This window comes from Spinacia oleracea, chromosome 6 (genome assembly GCF_020520425.1).
Source record: "Spinacia oleracea cultivar Varoflay chromosome 6, BTI_SOV_V1, whole genome shotgun sequence".
NCBI lineage: Eukaryota > Viridiplantae > Streptophyta > Magnoliopsida > Caryophyllales > Amaranthaceae > Spinacia > Spinacia oleracea.
Genome location: NC_079492.1, coordinates 7,101,112 through 7,115,818, shown reverse-complemented (window position 1 = coordinate 7,115,818; position 14,707 = coordinate 7,101,112). Strand labels below are relative to the sequence as shown.

The following is a 14,707-nucleotide window of genomic DNA, read 5'->3' as shown; positions in this document are numbered from 1 at the left end:
AAGAGATTTATATTTATGGTTTTATATGATACGTCGTATTTCTCACGTGGACACGAAAATGTCAAACACCCTAGCTAAGAGTTTCCCTTTTACAAAATAGAATGAAAACACAAATTCGTATTTAACGGTAGTGTATAATAATTTTTGTACAGTGTATCGAAGTAAAAGTTCACTTTAAATACTTAAAAGTTACCCCGATCTATTATAAATGTTATCTATTTTTTAGTGATCAATTTTTCATTTTGATAAATATTTTTCTTTCAATTTCACTACTAAGGATTAATGTATGAAGGTAACCATTTAAAACTTTAAATTCTTGTTCATCAATTTATTTTTCATAATATTAAAGTTAATCAATACATGTCAATATTTAAGATTCTAGATAAAAATTAATCCGATATGCAACAAATTTATTATATACCTTATCGTGTAAGATCTTTTGGAATAGAAATTCAAGCATGTTTAGGAAATTGAAGTTAAGTTAGTTTGGAAATTGATGTTACATTGTTTTTATTTTTTTATTGCTAAACTCAAATACTATGTCGATTGCGATTATGTTACTCCGTATGATTTCTTTATACTCCGTATAAATTTAGGATCTTTTTAGTTTAACCGCACACCTATCGCCCTATATAAACCCTCCACCTAAATTCTCTTCTCAAACCAATCTCAAAAACCCATCTCCAGATTGTTAATACTCTTCAAAACCCAGAAAAAGTTCGTTGAAAATCCCAAAACCCCAGGAAAATCAATCCTTAATTTACAAAATTTTGAAACTTTATAGCTTAATTCTTTGATTCAAACTTAGTTTTTTTTGTGTAAAATAACATAATTTTCACTTTCTAATTCGGATTGCACATTTGCACACAAGATGTTTGCTACATTGCGTCAACCAACAACACAATCTTCACTAATAAACTTATCTCTCCAAAAACCAGCGTTTCCAAAAGCAGAGCAACAATGGTTCGCTCCATCTTTACCATCTACAAAAAACCATGAATTCCCCACCATTATTTCTGTCTCAAAACCTTTGCATGTCACTGCAATTTCACAAAGAAAGCCTCTTTTAGAGGTTAAATGCAAAGCATATGAGGCAAACCATTCTCAGCCATTAGACATTAACATTGAGTTACCTACTGTGCAATCTGAGGCTGCTCAGAAGGTTAAAATTGGTATTTACTTTGCAACATGGTGGGCTTTGAATGTGGTGTTCAATATTTACAATAAGAAAGTGTTGAATGCTTTTCCTTACCCTTGGTTAACCTCAACTCTTTCTCTTGCTGCTGGATCTTTCATGATGTTGGTTTCATGGGCTACCCGGGTTGCTGACCCGCCCAAGACTGACTTGGACTTTTGGAAGAATTTGCTCCCTGTAAGTTTCAGTTTTGGTTGTTAGTTTTGTGTTTTTGGATGTGATTTTGTTGAATTAAGAGGTTTTTGGATGTTAAATTTTGATGAGTTAACAGGGTTTAGTAGTAGAAGTTATGATTTTTATGGGATTTAGTGTTATTTTGTGATGAATTTGCATGGTTTTAAACAGGTTAATGCTAAAATTTGATGGGTTTTGTTGAATTAAGAGGTTATTGATGCGGTTTTTGGTGTTAAACTTTGATCAGTTAACAGGGTTTAGTAGCAGAAGTTATGATTTTTATGGGATTTTTTAGTGCTATTTTGTGATGAATTTGCATGGTTTTAAACAGGTTAATGCTAAATTTTGATGGGTTTTGTTGAATTAAGAGGTTTTAAACAGGTTAATGCTAAATTTTGATGGGTTTTGTTGATTTAAGAGGTTTTGGATGTAGTTTATGGGTATTAAAATTTTGGATGTGATTTTGTTGAATTAAGAGGTTTTTGATGTTATGATTTTGTGGGGTTTTGGTGATATTTTGTGATGAATTTGCATAGTTTTAAACAGGTTAATGCTAAAGTTTGTTGGGTTTTGTTGAATTAAGAGGTTTTGGATGTAGTTTATGGGTGTAAATTTAATGGATTTGTACTGTTTTAGTAGTAAAAGTTCTGATTTTTTGGGGAGTTTTGTGTTGTTTTTGATGGATTTGCATCATCATCATCATCATTATCATTAGTTCATACCCCATTGCCTTCAAAGAGAATCCACAACAAGCGGGGTAAGGGGGTTGGACGTACGCAACCTTACCCTGCAATTGCGGTATAACAGGGGAAAAAAAGCGAAGGGGTTTTGATGGATATGCATGGTTTTAAAATTTAAATAGGTTAATGCTAAATTTTGATGGGTTTTGGTTATTGTAATGCATATATTGATGAGGTTTTACTAGTAGAAATTCTGATTTTTTTTTTATGGAATTGCATGGTGTTATTAATTGATGAAGATTTATGCTAAAATTTTGGTAATTTGGGTTATATGCAGGTTGCAGTGGCTCATACAATTGGGCATGTAGCAGCAACAGTTAGCATGTCTAAAGTTGCAGTTTCCTTCACCCATATCATCAAAAGTGGTGAACCAGCTTTCACTGTATTGGTCTCAAGGTTCTTGTTAGGAGAAACATTTCCTTTGCCGGTTTACTTGTCACTTCTTCCCATCATTGGTGGCTGCGCGCTTTCTGCTGCCACTGAGCTCAATTTCAACATGACTGGTGAGCTTTTAAACATCTAATTTCAGATTTTTGTTATGTTTTAAGTTGAACTAGTATTGATCCGGCTTTTATTTGTTTTAAAAGTAGTTTAATATTTTAATTCATCAGAAAGAGTAAATGCATTTCATTTCGTGTTTCACTAAGAAAACAATGAAGATAGAGATATAAATTGGTATATTTCTTGAAATTAATAGAAAAATATAAAGATAAAGGGGCATGAAATATATTGAAGGTGAAGGGGCATGAATTCTTTTTGTGGTGAAAGAGACATGAAGTTGAAGGAAGGTGCATGAAATTTATAATTTAATTTAAATGGGAAGATATTTGCAAGGAGGGACATAATTTTAAACACTTGAAAGTTAACTTTGAGCTTAAAACATCTAATTTCAGAATTTTGTTATGTTTTAGCTCGAATTAGTCTTGTAATGTCTGTCTCATTGTTCGTTTACAAAGTCCGATTCTGAGGGTTCTTGTTATGTTATGTTGGTGGATAGGGTTTATGGGAGCTATGATCTCGAATTTGGCATTCGTTTTCCGGAACATTTTCTCAAAGAAAGGGATGAGTGGCAAGTCTGTTAGTGGCAAGTCTGTTAGTGGGATGAACTACTACGCTTGTCTTTCGATGTTGTCTCTTTTGCTCCTTACACCGTTTGCAATTGCTGTTGAGGGACCTCAAGTATGGGCTGTTGGTTGGCAGAATGCACTAGCTCAGATTGGACCAAATTTCGTATGGTAAGTACAAAAAAAACCCATCTTTCATCAATTGCTTTGTATTGGTTGCATTTGTTATCATGTGATGGTTGTTTTCTTTCCAGCAATTTGTAGGTGAAATGAACCAACAAAACTAATTTATCCCGCGACATTAAAAAATAACCCCGAAAATGTTAAAAAGTGACTCCTAGAATAAAAAAAAAGTCAACATGTCCCACAATTGGTTTATTGCAAGTCTGTCTCATACAAGATTTTTCCATTTCCTTCTGCTTATTTGCACAAAAAAACTCTGTATGGTGTTTACTTTACTAATCACTAATGAGAAGCTATTTATTCTCATATGAAAACATCAACATCTAGAATCTAGTATCTCTAAATTAGGGCTGGCAATCCCTAACCCGACTCAAACCCGACCTGAAGTTATTGAGAGAAACCCGAGCCCGACTTGAATCGAACCCAAATGACCTGATAATCAACCCGGTTTGACCCATTTATCATATTTGGTACTGTAGTAATATTAAGTTTTACAATATCTCTGATTTTTTTTTACACAACCGGAAATAGACCCGAAACCAAACCCATTGACATGAATTGCCACCCCCGTCTAAGTATAATAGTCTGATGCAGACTTGACCTGGATGATTTTGCCTATTCTTGGAGACGTATTTAACAATTCTCCACAAGAAACATAGATGTCTAGGCTTTAGCTTGTAGAGGAACCGCTGAACCACAATTTTTTGTTTTCTTTCGGTTATATTTCCGTGTCTAAGACTGTGTTGCTTAGCTGATCCTTGAAACGGTACCCGTGGTAGTGGTTCTTACTTCTTAGGACGGTATCAGTACCCAGTAAGTAGTATCATCCCCATATTGGTCTTGTTGCTTACCGAAATCTCTTTGTATTTTGAATAGGTGGGTAGCGGCTCAAAGCATCTTCTACCATTTGTACAACCAAGTGTCGTACATGTCACTGGACCAAATATCTCCCCTGACTTTCAGTGTCGGGAACACGATGAAGAGGATATCGGTTATAGTCTCTTCCATAATCATTTTCCACACTCCTATTCAGCCCGTCAATGCTCTAGGAGCTGCCATTGCAATTCTTGGTACTTTTATCTATTCACAGGTAATTAGAAAAACAAATACAGTCTCTTTAATTTAATACAGAGTAGTTCTTGCAGACTTTAATATATTTCTACAATCTCATTTAAAGTGTGTTCTATTCACCAGATTTTCACTTATTTTACTGAACTTATCTTATTTGACAGGCGAAACTGTAAGGCAACAAGAAGGAACCGGTGTGATAAGACGAGGAAAAATGTTTCTTGATAATATTATTAACCAATGTCTTAACATGAGGAGGATAGATAGTATCCAGGTTGTTAACTCCATAAGTTTTCAGAAATGCTTTTTGTATATGTAGAGTTTGAAGCTGAGCATCTTTGTACTGAACTTGTGGAAATGCAAATAAATCATATGATGCTTCAATCAATTTTGTGAAACTATGAATGAAGTAGTGCTTTATATGATGATGAGTTTAGTCCCTCTCTTTCTACTCTTTGCTTTTTAAATTTTCCAATTCCTATGTGATTGATTGATTGCCATTCGACATTTACCATAACAACAATAACAAATGGTGAAGACAGAATACGATTCCAGATCTTGAGTACCACCCATTAATACTTTATCAACTAAGCTAGTTGACATCCACATGTGCTTTCATTTGTACGAGTAACTCAGTGACCGTCTTTTATGGACGACAAGTATGTAGAGGAAGCTGATAAGAGACTAGAAGAGTGCTGAGGACTTTTACTATCAGGAGTTCAGGACTACTGATGAAAACATACTACTCATAATCAATTGCCTCCTTCAAAGGCCACACTCAACAGGATAAAACAGTACTTGACAGGCAATTGTACTAATAATGATACAGAAATCATGAAAAAATTTAAGAAGCACAAACTTTATTGTTACACAACCCAAAAAATGCCTGATCAAACTGGACAGAAGAGTAACTTTAATGCGAGGATGATATTGAAGGTAAGCTGACAAACTCGACTCTCTAAACACGATCCTGATAAACTTCACCAGCTAATCACACAATCGTTAAAATGTCAGTTGCTGGTTTTTTGACTGATGCCAATAACTTCTGAGCTGCAATTGATTAAAAAAACAATACCCCAATGCTTATCTGTGCCTTCTTACGAGATTCCGCCACTACCTTCCTCCAGTAGTAACTTGTTTGAGCATAGTTAGGAGTTGGCTGTAATGATTCCGGGATCTTCGTCCTGCACGAGAAAGTAACAAGATTAGACTTTGTTCTTACTAACTTCAATAACAATTTATGATAAGTTCAAACAAAGGCCAGTAAGCTCAAATAAGGAAATTTAGGGTAGAAGAGCGAATTTAGGTGCTTCTCAATCCTCACCTTCCTTAATTGTAGTCATGATAATCTATTTCTGTAATTTTAGGTGTCGTTTGGTTCACATGGGAAGTAGAATTTCACATGAAAAGCAGATTCATAGAAAATGAGTTCCTTAATAAATTCATGGGAACTTCCTAAAGTTGTTTGGTTAATAATGTGAGAAGTAACTTCCCATGGGAATTTCTACTTACCTAGGGGGACTAGGAAGGCAAATTCCTCCATTTTGTCGGAAATTGAAATTTATAGGAAGTTTCACTTCCCCCATTTCATCAAAATTTTGTCAACCAAACAACTGACAAACTTTGCAATTCCTAGGAATTCTAACTTCCATGTTTTTGTATGCCAACCAAACAATACCTTATTCGTGCATATGGTTATAAGATTTCCAACTAGTAATAGCATACCTCACAAAAGAAACTGTGTCTGTAGGTATATTTGCTTCTTCATGAATATAACAAGACCCAGCCAACCTGGAGGAGTTTGCTCTAAGTTTAATCTTCTCTGAACTTACAACCACCGGCAACCTCTCGAGCTTGTCACAATTCCACACGGAGAATCTGCGAAACTCAGGCCCCTCCAGTGTGTATTGCTCAGGACATATGCTCTCCAACATTGGCAAGTCGATCAAGATCAATTCTTGTATTTTCAGAAGACGACAGGAGATGTCTGTGCGTGGATCAGAACTTACAGAAGGCTTTATAATCATCGAGAGTGACCAACAATTCCTTACATGAATTTTTTCAAGGCTCTGAAGACAATGCAGCATCTCAAATGAGAAAAGATAGGTCAAGCTGCTACAATCAAACAGATTCAGGACTTTCAAGTTCTGAAAGTCAATTCCTGTTTTCTCTAATGTGTTGTTTGGACCGATGCTGCTGCTGCTGCTGCCACTGCCACTGCCACTGCATCCGCTCAAGTATAGCTCCAAAGTTCCTTCTGGGAGTTGTTGATCAACAGGGTAGCCATCAATGAATGCTATGCTGTTTTCACCTAAGTTTCCATCAGTGTTGAAGCCACCAACACAGAACTTAAAACGAGGCGCATGTGAGCGCGAGGTTGTACATTGAATGGCTTTCATATATTCATTGAAAACCTCCTTGTTGAAGAAGTTGAGTTCTAATACCCTTAAGCCGTCCAAGCAAGCAAGCTCCTCGACAAAGGCTTCTCCTGAGCAGGATATTGTTTGTTCTGATCTCCAACTATAAGCCTCAGCATCATTCATCATGAGAATCAACTCTTGCAAACTTTCTAGAGTACTCAATAATCCAGCTTGGAATTTGGTAATCTTGGTGTGGGAAAGATCTAGACGCTTGAGTTTTGTCAACCTTTCCATCCCTAGGGGTAGTTCTGCTAGAGGTGTTCCGAAAAGGTCTAGTACAATGAGTTCCTCGAGGTTAGACAAGGGAGGTAGGGATCTCAAATTGAGGCAGTAACGTAAACGAAGCACTTGAAGGAGTTTCAAGTTACAAACTGATGATGAGAGGTTGAAAATATTGGTGTGAGACAAATCTAGTATTTTAAGGTTCGGAATTCCGGTGAAAAAGCTATCAGAAAACAGATGAAGTGGGTTATTCTGGAGTAGCAATTTGGACAATTTCGGACAATTTGGTTGAGTTTTAAGTACTCCCAATTTATTGTGCATAAAAGAGGCTAGTTGTATCTCACCTTTCTGATCATCTATCGGTGGAAATTCCCTGAGATCATTTCCTGCACTGATAAGCACACCCAATCTTTGTTCAATCATAATATTCACTGCCATATCATGTAGGAAGCTAAGCATCTTGACTGCCTCTCTGGTGCCACCTGAGTCTGCTTTTTCTATGAGACGAGCACTTTTGAGAGCCATCAAAACATCCTTCCCTTGTTCTCTTTTCTCTTCTGGTGACATAATATATTCATCTAGAAGGCCTTCCCAAAGCCAGTTGTCTATCAGTTGTTCTTCTTCAATAGGAAAACCTTTCGGATAAAAGGCACAATAGAGAAAGCAATGTCGATATGTAGCATTTTCTAGCCTCTCGTAACTGTATTTCAATCTCGTAAGATGTGCATCATTTGAAGGTGCAGATTTTGTTCGGCTACTTAACATTTTCTTTAGTGAAGAAGCAATCTCACTCGAGCTTTGGCAATGTTTTCCTCTCATGTGAGATGCCAACATGATGATTTCCGATGGCAATCCCCCACAACCCTCTACAGCTTTCTTCATCAGCTCCCCTGCCTCGCCTTCTAAATTGAGAAGGGAGCTGTCAAGACTTCTTTTGAAAAATTCCCATCCACCACAGAGAGGTTTTATTTCACAATACTCATCTTTTGGGATCCTACTACATGTAAATTTTGATCTGGAAGTCAGTATAACCTTGCAAACTACTCCCGACTTAGCTTCTTCCAAAGGAATTCCAATATCTCGAAGGGTGAAATCCTCCCATAAGAAATCAATAATTACCAAACACTTTTTCCTTGGAACAAACTCATCACGTATCTTTATAGCTCTATCTTTATCATCATCAGTATCAATAAGCTCAATGTTTAATTTTTTCATCATCTTCTCTTGGAAACTCTTGAGTTGAATTTCGTACTCAGCTTCCACCCATATAACATAACCAAAGGTTTCTTGGACATCGAACAAAGCTTTGTTGCAAACAGCTTGTGCAACAGCTGTCTTGCCTACGCCTGCTATTCCATGAATGCAAACGACTCTGACTCCATTCTTTTGGCTTATGCAGTCCCATATGTTTTTTATATCATTACCTCTTGTCTCATGTACAACATCACTATGAGACCACCGATATCCTTTCACCACAGGGTTATATTTTTCAATCAGCTTATCAACCTTTTCAATCTTTACATTGAATGGCTTTCATATATTCATTGAAAACCTCCTTGTTGAAGAAGTTGAGTTCTAATACCCTTAAGCCGTCCAAGCAAGCAAGCTCCTCGATAAAGGCTTCTCCTGAGCAGGATAGTTGAGAAAATATAAAACAAAAAAAGTCATAGATGTATTGTACAAACATAGTTGAGGTATATAAAGGAAATTCTCGTAAGGGGCACCACCCTTCATTGTTGTAAGGCGCACTTCTTAAAATACAAGTGTATTCTTCTTAATTAACTTCTTTTTCTCTAACGTGATTTAAGGGTTTCAAACATTCAACAACACACAGAAAAAACTAAAAAACATACTTGCACAACATGGATCTGGCATTTCCCCACTTTTTGCTATGGATCTGACGTTTTTGAGCTGTTAGTCTGTTACCCGCCAAATTCACCACGGTATTCTTGATCACAAAAGCCAGTTGATTTGGATACAAATCTTATGTGCCTATTATTATTTAAAAAAGAAAGTAAATGATCATCAGCTCAACACATATGTATTAGTAATTTAGTATTATAGCATTCGATTTGTTACTTACAAAACATTGGATGCAACCGGAGTGTAGTTGACCAAACTAATTATAGGTGTTGTGGACATATGCATGCCTAAAGAAAGTTTTATCCCAAAACCAATTAACAATTTGAGTAGCAGGACGTCAAACTTACAAAATAGTTTACATTCACTCCCTTTCGATCTCCTACATGGTGGGACAATTCAAACGTGAACAAAGTGGGGTTCAATAGAAGTTTGATGATGTATGAAGAATTTCACCGGTTTCAAGAGAAAATGAAAAGAAGATATTTCACTGAAGTGGTAATTAAATGCAACTAATTAAGATCGAAAAACATACCCGAAGAAGCTGGATAATGAACCTCCATAAACAGAGATGAGAAGAGCTTAATTGCTGATGTTGGTGCTAATTAAACAATCAGAGATGGTTATTCATAGTAGACATATATCCAAAACACCTATAATTAAACAATTCAGTAGGTAGTCTATAGAAGTCTTCCCTTCTCCTATTTTTTTTATGGTTAGATAACACATATATTACTGCAAGACAACTAAGACGCTCGTATTAGAATTCAAAGCAATAATCCGACAATTATGGAGTACATATATATTTTATTAAAAAAGAAATAGAAGGAAACTTCCTAACTCCTAAGACTAACCTATCAAGATCCCAGGATAATGAGATCAGGAACATGGCTCATGGAATTTACTTTATCATCCTCGAAACCGTTATCTGAACTTATGATAAATGTAAATTAAACATGGATATCATGAATTTATCTTATCTAACATAATTTTTACTAAGTAAATTTGAATTTTATTTAAGACTATTTAATTAAGTCGAAGAGAATATGGTTTAAGTAGTGAGGTATTAATGTTCTTAGTGCTGAATTCTATATGTTGTCTTAAGTTCAATTGTCTTGCTACTCGAATCCGGTTTATTAGTGAGGACATAAAAGTGTAACTCGGATATGCAGATATATGTTTGTGATTCGGTTTAGATTATATTAAAAAACACAACAAACAAAACATAAAGCATCCTTATCTACCCTCGTTTGTTTAACCCATCAATATCCATCTTCATAGAAGTCAATACCTAACTTGCATATAAAAGTATATATGTCGTCTGTCATGCTCATTTTTTTTGGAAGGAGTCTCTAGTGAATTTTATTTTTTTAATGTAACAGAAGTAGTTATGAACTTAGAACAAATATCTAATACTTAGTTTAAGGTAAAAGTCAACTTGGGTAGAATTAAAAATTTCAATGAAACCCATCAGTGAGATAAACTATTCAATAAAATATTATAAGCCAATTAAACATAGTCGTAACTCGTGATAGATACCTTAATGTTACAAAACACAAACAAGATGATCTTTCAATGATATTATGCCATAATTCAACACATTGCAAATTTCCAGAAACCTCAAATTTTTCATTTTGTTCAATCATAAGCAAATATGCACTACGTTTTGCAAAATTGTGTTTGGAAGCAACCTTATTGTCTATTGACTGGAAATAACGAGAAGCTGCTTATAGTGCCAGGGCCCAGGGGCAGAAGAACTTGAACTAGATATATATGAACATGAAGCAAAGTTGGCATAAAGTTCCTCAATCATTCAATAGGATGACAACTAGATACTTCCTCCGTTTCTTAATAGATGGGTCGCTTTGACTTACTATATTAAATATATAGTTATATACAACTTTGACGATCAATATTTCTAATTATATATATGTAAAAGTTATAAAAAGTTGTCCAAGTAAGTATGTGAATAGAGTAAAAATCAAAGTGACGCATCTATTGAGAAACAGAGGGAGTGTCTCTTTAGAACACTGATAGAATTTTCCCCATCTGTCAATTGAAAGAAAAACTTTCATTTCACAACTTTTTAACAATTGTGTAGGCTAAAACATTCTTGAAAGCACCAAAGAAGGCAGAGCTAACTGCTAAAAAGCTTTAACTTTCAATTCTTGGCTTCTTATTTAAAAACATGAGCTCTATGGAAATAGCAAGTTAGCATCACAAACCTGTAAGCAAATCTATAACGTTCCCGGCAAAACTTCATCATTTGATTGCACAATAAAAGAACTCTTCCCATGCGTCTACAAAACACACATAATATCAAGACAGTAAAAAGCAGCAGGTGACAAACACATTTCAGAATAAATCGATGAAAAGTGAATATCCAAATTGAATTTTTGGTTTCATATGATCTTGTTTACTTTACAAGTTCACATAAGATCCTAAACTATGCCTACAAAAACTTCTAGGGTACAGCAAAGTTACATGTTAAGATGTATCTTGGGGTGACATCACTGACATATATACAGCTCAAGGATTACTTTTACATATTTTCCAAGCTAAGTGATCTTTTGATTGTCACTGAGGTTACATTTACAATAGATGGGTGGCTGTTACTCATTGAATAGTTACCTTGACTCAACCACGAGGTAACTTTTCAGTTCTCTTATACAGTACACCTATCTTATCCTAGTATTCGACTATTCGCTCTTCCTACATTGCAATCAGGGGATGGTAATTTGGCTTGGAAGTGAGCAAATAGTTCCGGCCTTAACTCTTATAACTAAAAGTAGTATTCAAAGATTGCATCAAACTTACCCTACCAGTTGCTACAAGGTGAGGAGTGATGACACCGGTTATTAAACTCCGCCGAGCACTTAAGAATTTTCTACGTTGATAGCACAAATGAAAGTAGGATTTACCTAGATATGAATACACGATGAAATAATTTTGAATGAAACTTGGAGCAATTTTCTTTTCAACCATTTCATTAACGATCCCTATGTTCCTTGGGCATTCACCCTTGAGCTAATCACAAAATCATGCAAGCTTCAGTTAAGAAGGCAAAGTGCATTCAAACTGAGACAAAACCTATTTTAATCCCACAAGGAATCTAACGTGCAAGCATGTCATGTCAGTGAACAAAATAAGCTACAACTTTCTTCCAGAGTTTCAGATTCACAGACACGTCACACAATAAGCCAGACATCATTATACATGTAACCACTGACTAGCATAAAAAAGTAACTGAAGCACTCCTTTTTAGAAGTACAGATAACATTTAGGAAAATCCATACAGAAGTTCATAGCATCTTACGCTCTTATTGCATCTAGATGTGAATTATTCTCGCCTTCACTGTTGTCAATGTCATCTTCGTCCAAAACCACAGTCCTGTAATCACAATAACAACTCTCAGACTATGACAGAGAAAGGGCATAAGGGACTTAAGCATGCATTGATCCATTGCTTCCACAACAGCAATTTGACTTTAATAAACAAGAAACAACATATTAATAGCTATTCTTGGATGAACATTTTTCAAATGACCTGAAATGTTACAATCAAATATATATCAATAAATTACAGAGGATCTACTTTGGGCTCAGTAATCACTTTAGTAAAGATTATTATTAGTTTCTACACCAGGATGGTCCAGGAATTAGGTAATGCATGCAAAAACCAACTAATTGAGACCAAACCATCCAAGCAGTGGGACTAGGATAAGCCTTCTCCCCCCATCAACTTTTGCAAAAACTGAAGTCATATAAAGATGGTGCCTCCTTTTCTTTCTCTCACTGTTGAAATAAGAAGCTGCAAATAGAGAATAAGAATGCAGTAACTAGAATGTGTACAATAGGAATAGGAAACAAACAAAGGAACTGAACTAGAGTAAAGGAAAACATGGATGAAATGCATTAGGTAATGGAAAAGGTATCTAGTCCTGCGGCTCCTGCCATCCATGAGTCCAAAATTGGATAGCATATTTTGTGTTCAACCTAGCAACTCAGAGCCCTACTCTTTAAGACACGAGTTTAATAATTCTTGACTGCTTATATAATCAAGATGTGATGCTCATTCATGCTACTAGCGGAAGGCCAAGCGGAGGCTAATGACAAGTCAAAAATTGAAGTGCAGGCTTGGAATTCAGTTCTGTACTTCTACTTCTAGCAAATCATAGAAAAGGGACTCAAAGAGAAACGCATCTTTATTTAAAAGGACACCGAGCAACCACTGAGTGGCTTGAGCCAATGAATGACATGGAAACTAATGATATTAGATAAATCCTTAGCATGATGCCATGATGAATATAAAAGAACTTATAAATGTCAATAAAATAAGGTTCACCAAAACCTCAATGGCCTCTCAATCATAAAAAAGAACACAAGTAACCAAAACAAATACCTTTAATTTTTACTAAGAAGCATATAAAAAGGAGCATACACACATTGAAGTTATATTGTTTATACCTCCTGCTCTCGGTCTATTTTCCATGAAAACCCGGCTCCCCAAGAAAGAAAAGGCCTTCTATGCATCCAAATCTCTACCATTCTGAAGAAAATTCATGGTTTTAGTGTCGGGATTCTAAGCAACCAGCTTCCCTTCCCGACACCAAAACCATGATTTTTCACTTCAGAACCTTCAGCAAATTCGCCCCTCCGTTATCAACATTCGGAATCTTACTCCTTACTCCAAGAATCAACAACACCATACTCCTTCTGAATCCAAATCTCAAACTGGTCTCCATCCATCTCATCATGGTTCATTGACAGCAAACCCATGACCTCTAGAATCTCGAGAACAAGGGGGCAGACCTCAAGCAATGCCAAAGGAAACTCGATCCATCTTCCTAAACCTCCCTTCCTCAACATCAAACAACAACAAACAATTGTTCTTGAACGACGAATCCGCCTCGTCATTCCTATTGAATCCAACCCAATGAACACACCCTTGCATAAATTACTGAGTCTAGACCACATCTCCTCAGCAATGCAAGTACTGACATCATCAGCAGAAACCCATTTCCAAACCCCTGATTTAACACTATAAACCTCAGCTTTTGGAGAAATTCCATCCAACCCAGAACCAAGATGAATGTATGAAACCCTAACAACCCTCAAATCCCGAGTTTTGGAATCATACCCAAATCCATAAACATGCATATAAGGTCCCACGACATCAAACAGAATTCTGGATTTTGGTAACCTAAGCCTCATTCGCCCATTCACAATATCACCCTTTGGAAAAGAGGGCACTGCAGGTCTGGAAATTTCTTCTCAATAGTTGTTGATGCAGCCTAGAAAAGGAAGAAGAAAACCAAGCAGAGGGAGTGGGAAGCAGCAATAGCATGGGCAGAGGATATCAACCAACCTGATATATGTAATGGGGCTAAGAAGATCTTCTCATAAGATGCACTGCAAGCTGTTGTTATGCAATCTTGGAAGGCATAAAAATGGCAGGTTGCATTTCAAGGAATGTAATTGTAAAGACAGACTGTAAGACTGCATTGGAAGCTATACAACAACCTCAACGTGCAAATACAACAATTGCCCCAATCATCACAGACATAATATGGGAAGCGAACAAGCTAGATTATTGTTAGGTTATGATACATATGACAATACATAAATCATGCGGAAACAACCATTAAGCCAGGAATACATATTATTTACACATAATCATATAGCATAATTTAGATGCATACTCTTTGTTGCGTGCCTTCCCTAGCTGCGCCCGAACCGAACAAGAACAAGTCTTTAGGACTCCAAGTGTCGTCCCTCCGT

At 36.1% G+C, this 14,707-nt stretch overlaps 2 protein-coding genes across 2 annotated transcripts; one reads left to right on the top strand and one right to left on the bottom strand.

Moving 5' to 3' along the window:
* Nucleotides 1–613: 613 nt before the first annotated feature.
* On the top strand, nt 614–4,849 carry LOC110777689 (glucose-6-phosphate/phosphate translocator 2, chloroplastic). The gene is made up of 5 exons (XM_021982278.2): nt 614–1,372; nt 2,387–2,612; nt 3,107–3,344; nt 4,233–4,446; nt 4,589–4,849. The coding sequence occupies exons 1-5, from the start codon at nt 872–874 to the stop codon at nt 4,598–4,600; spliced, it is 1,191 nt and encodes a 396-aa protein (XP_021837970.1). The 5' UTR covers nt 614–871; the 3' UTR covers nt 4,601–4,849.
* Nucleotides 4,850–5,103: 254 nt separating this feature from the next.
* LOC110777688 (probable disease resistance protein At4g27220) lies at nt 5,104–14,086 on the bottom strand. Its single transcript, XM_056831863.1, has 8 exons — nt 13,615–14,086; nt 12,626–12,737; nt 12,243–12,317; nt 11,152–11,226; nt 10,918–10,975; nt 9,462–9,527; nt 6,150–8,596; nt 5,104–5,608 (listed from the first exon to the last, which is right to left on the bottom strand). Exons 1-8 carry the CDS (start codon nt 14,084–14,086, stop codon nt 5,485–5,487), a joined length of 3,429 nt encoding a protein of 1,142 aa, XP_056687841.1. The 3' UTR covers nt 5,104–5,484.
* Between the last annotated feature and the right edge of the window lie 621 nt (nt 14,087–14,707).